Source organism: Triticum urartu, chromosome 1, assembly GCF_003073215.2.
Source record: "Triticum urartu cultivar G1812 chromosome 1, Tu2.1, whole genome shotgun sequence".
Lineage (NCBI taxonomy): Eukaryota > Viridiplantae > Streptophyta > Magnoliopsida > Poales > Poaceae > Triticum > Triticum urartu.
Genome location: NC_053022.1, coordinates 436,949,741 through 436,953,089, shown reverse-complemented (window position 1 = coordinate 436,953,089; position 3,349 = coordinate 436,949,741). Strand labels below are relative to the sequence as shown.

Genomic DNA, 3,349 nt, shown 5'->3' with positions numbered 1-3,349 from the left:
TTACTCAGGGGTTTTCCCATGACGACTCCTCATTTTTCAGTTTGAAGATCAGATTTACAAATTATAAAGCCAATTGAGAACTTTAGAAGGCCAGCAATTTGCCCTTTTTTCTGGTCATACAGACACAGAGCTTGCTGGCTTGTACTAGCTCGCATTACAAGCACCGGAATGCCCTCCTACCTTTGCCGCCATGAGTGCGGCAGCCACCAGTGCAGATATATCCAGTTGCAAGGAACCCACTATCAATGGTGCAAATGTACATCACTACGTATCTCCACGCATATAATGTATGCATTTTTCTTTTTTGCAGAAGAGGAATGGCACGTCTCTACTATGAATAGTTAACAGTTTCTAAGCTCTAACTAGCAGAAACCACAAAGAAACAGCTTGCAAGCGCTGATCTAGTGAAATCATCCGGGCAAGTCGATGCCTTCTAGGGTCTACGCACAAGAGAGTAAACGATACTGTTCAGTCCTCACCATTTCAGGGTGGCTGCCAACTCCAAGAGAGCTTCCACTTGACATATAGTCCGCAGCTTCTCTTGCTGTTTCAACATGGTCGCAACAGACTCTGGGTCGTATCCAGTTTGCAGCTTACTCTTTTCTTGCTCAGCTTCAACTTCTTTCAGCAACTCATCGACTTCCCTCACAAAGTCAACTCTCAGAAGCACGTCATCGTCCTGGGGAGGCAGCTTGATCTGCCCATCATGCTGAAAAGAAAAACGACGAAAAACTTAAATTTCAGAATTTTTCTGCAGCATCTAAGAACCATGATGATATAGAGAAGTAATTTGAGCAGGAAATTCAGAATCCAATTAGGGAATGGTAATTTTAAAAGTATGAACTGACAACAGGACAACTGGTGATCTTTGGAGTCAATTTACCATGAGAGGTGTGATAATAATATCATTGCCCTGCAATACTTTATGTTCTTTTTCATGTAAAATTTGCTTTAAGGGAACATGCATTTTTAGGTGTCAATGGTTTATTAGATGTACAACAGCTTGGCAAAGCTATGTTAACTGGCATTAATAGGATGGCTCATACGTTACGGGATTCCATTAATTTTAAACATGGCTGAGTGACTAACTAGGAGGACTATCCATGTAAGTAAGACGCTTTTTTAATTTTCTCTTTCATAAATTATCACACCCGAGTGTCGTCAATTCAAACACGGCCAGTTTCATCAAGAAAAGGGGGCCTTGTGTACAACTAACATACTTTTTCCATGTCGAACCCAGGAGGAAAGACCATGGTGAATGGGTCCTCTCTTGGAAAAACTTCAATCATGTGCTTTCTACATGCCTTGAGCCATTTGTCATCGTCAGAGCCATCATGAATATTCAGAAGTTCATCAAGTAATCTCATGGCGGGAGTTGCTTCACTTCTTAAAATCTCAGTCTGCATTAAAGTTTCAATTTCTGATTAGAAAGTTGCAAACTAACGAGACCGTTAAAAACAGGGAAAATTTAAATAATCAACAATTGTGGGCAGAAACCTCTAATAATAATGCTTAATGAAACTCATCTAGATAAGATACAGAACAGATATTCCACTTACCTCTACCCTTCTGTACAAGAGATCAAGGCTTCTGATGGCATCTTTCTCATCCTGCAGGTAGAATAGAAGGTCAGATAAACAAATATATACCAACTTTGCAATTTACAATCAAGGGAACTTCTCAGATACATTTCTGCAATGAGGACAAGTCAAAATAAATAAATAAAGATCAAACGTTGAACAATCGAGAAAGGAAGATAAAGACCATGAAACGAAGGAAACCGTGTCTTACAATGAGATGCCAATGCAATGGACATGCTCTAGCAATTCAAATCAATGCCGACATAATGCTACACAGATTAACACAAAGAGACAAAAACAATGACAAAACTATATATGAGATACTAAGATTGTGGGAGCTCCCTCAGGTGTTTCAATTTCTTGAAAAATTCTTCAAAGAAGAATGACTGCACGCTTTAGTATTATGCAATCTCAAATCCACTTTTACTCAATCAAATGGTTCTACATGCACCTTCGACGGGTTTGTTTATGGGTAGTTCCTTTTAAGATATTTGTACTCCCTCTGATCCATATTAATTGTTGCAGCTTTAGTGCAACCTTAGTATAAAGTTGTACTAAAGCTGCGACAATTAATTTGGATCAGAAGAAGTACATAGTTTTTTCTTTACCCGCGGCATGGAAGTAGTGAACTAACAAAGCATAAAGCAACGAATACTTTTGATAACAAAAGTTCAATTACCAACATACAATAGGACCCTGTATCACACAGTAGAAGGCTACAAGCTTGAAGTTCTATTCTAACTGATAGGACGTGAACTGTACATAAAAATAAACAATCCATAGGACCTATAGGTAACATGACTTAGAACAGAGCTTTTACATACATCACGCCGAGCAACATCAAGTCGATTCCAAATGACCATGAGAACAAGCTCGGTAAGCTCTCCTCTTTCAGCAGCCTTCTCAATTACCTGCATATAGATGTACAATGCAAATTAAATCAAATATTTCATAAAATAAGTTTTTGACAGTTGGCTTCGGCACATATACTTAATTTAATAAATTTAGGAAACATAACTTCGAACTTCCTTTTCCATGATTTTGTTTTAACGGTGTTCGAATTTCCATATAAACAAATATGACAATTAAACTTGGATGGAGCATGCCACTGAATGCACGTGCTAGAGCGTCACAGACACAGGTGTGAGTAGCAGTAGTTAATCCTCAATATGTTATTAGATACAGCTACATACTCATATTACGATCACTCCTAACATCAAAATATTTTCTAGGTTACTGAACTTGACCAAAAGTCCAGACTCAAGAGTGGGTGCTTCGTCCTTTTGGATTTAAATAACTCGTGTAAATGCATTTTCCTTCCAGACTTACCAGTTATAAAGTAGTGTCTAAACCTGTAACACTTGGTTAAGATCCATAAATCATGAATTTGCTCTGTTGGATCACAATTTTCCCATCTGTTAATGTATTTTGTGTAGTTCCCTTAATTGTTGGTCCAGAAAAAAGGAAGGGAGAGAAACAGGGCATAGCAGTAGGGTTTAAATTTGTAAGAGTCCAAATGAAGAACTGAGATACCTTCTCAACATCTTCACCAGCTCTTATGAAACTTGAAACTAAAACCCTAGCTTTACAAACTTCTTCCTGTGGGTATGCTTTCATACGCATCCCAATCTCTCGGTATTCACTTGATTTTGCTTCCTCCTCGGCTTCCTCTTTCTGACGATATGCATGCCATTCCTTAGTCCTCTCCCGCTGATTGGCTTGCCACTCCTGCAAGTGGAAGTACAGATGGTGCACAAGTTACAGAATTC

At 38.7% G+C, this 3,349-nt stretch overlaps 1 protein-coding gene across 1 annotated transcript; it reads right to left on the bottom strand.

The window, feature by feature from the left end:
• Positions 1-218: 218 nt before the first annotated feature.
• LOC125516833 (protein PALE CRESS, chloroplastic-like) lies at positions 219-3,339 on the bottom strand. Its single transcript, XM_048682134.1, has 5 exons — positions 3,114-3,339; positions 2,405-2,491; positions 1,560-1,610; positions 1,221-1,400; positions 219-709 (listed from the first exon to the last, which is right to left on the bottom strand). The coding sequence occupies exons 1-5, from the start codon at positions 3,201-3,203 to the stop codon at positions 476-478; spliced, it is 642 nt and encodes a 213-aa protein (XP_048538091.1). The 5' UTR covers positions 3,204-3,339; the 3' UTR covers positions 219-475.
• Between the last annotated feature and the right edge of the window lie 10 nt (positions 3,340-3,349).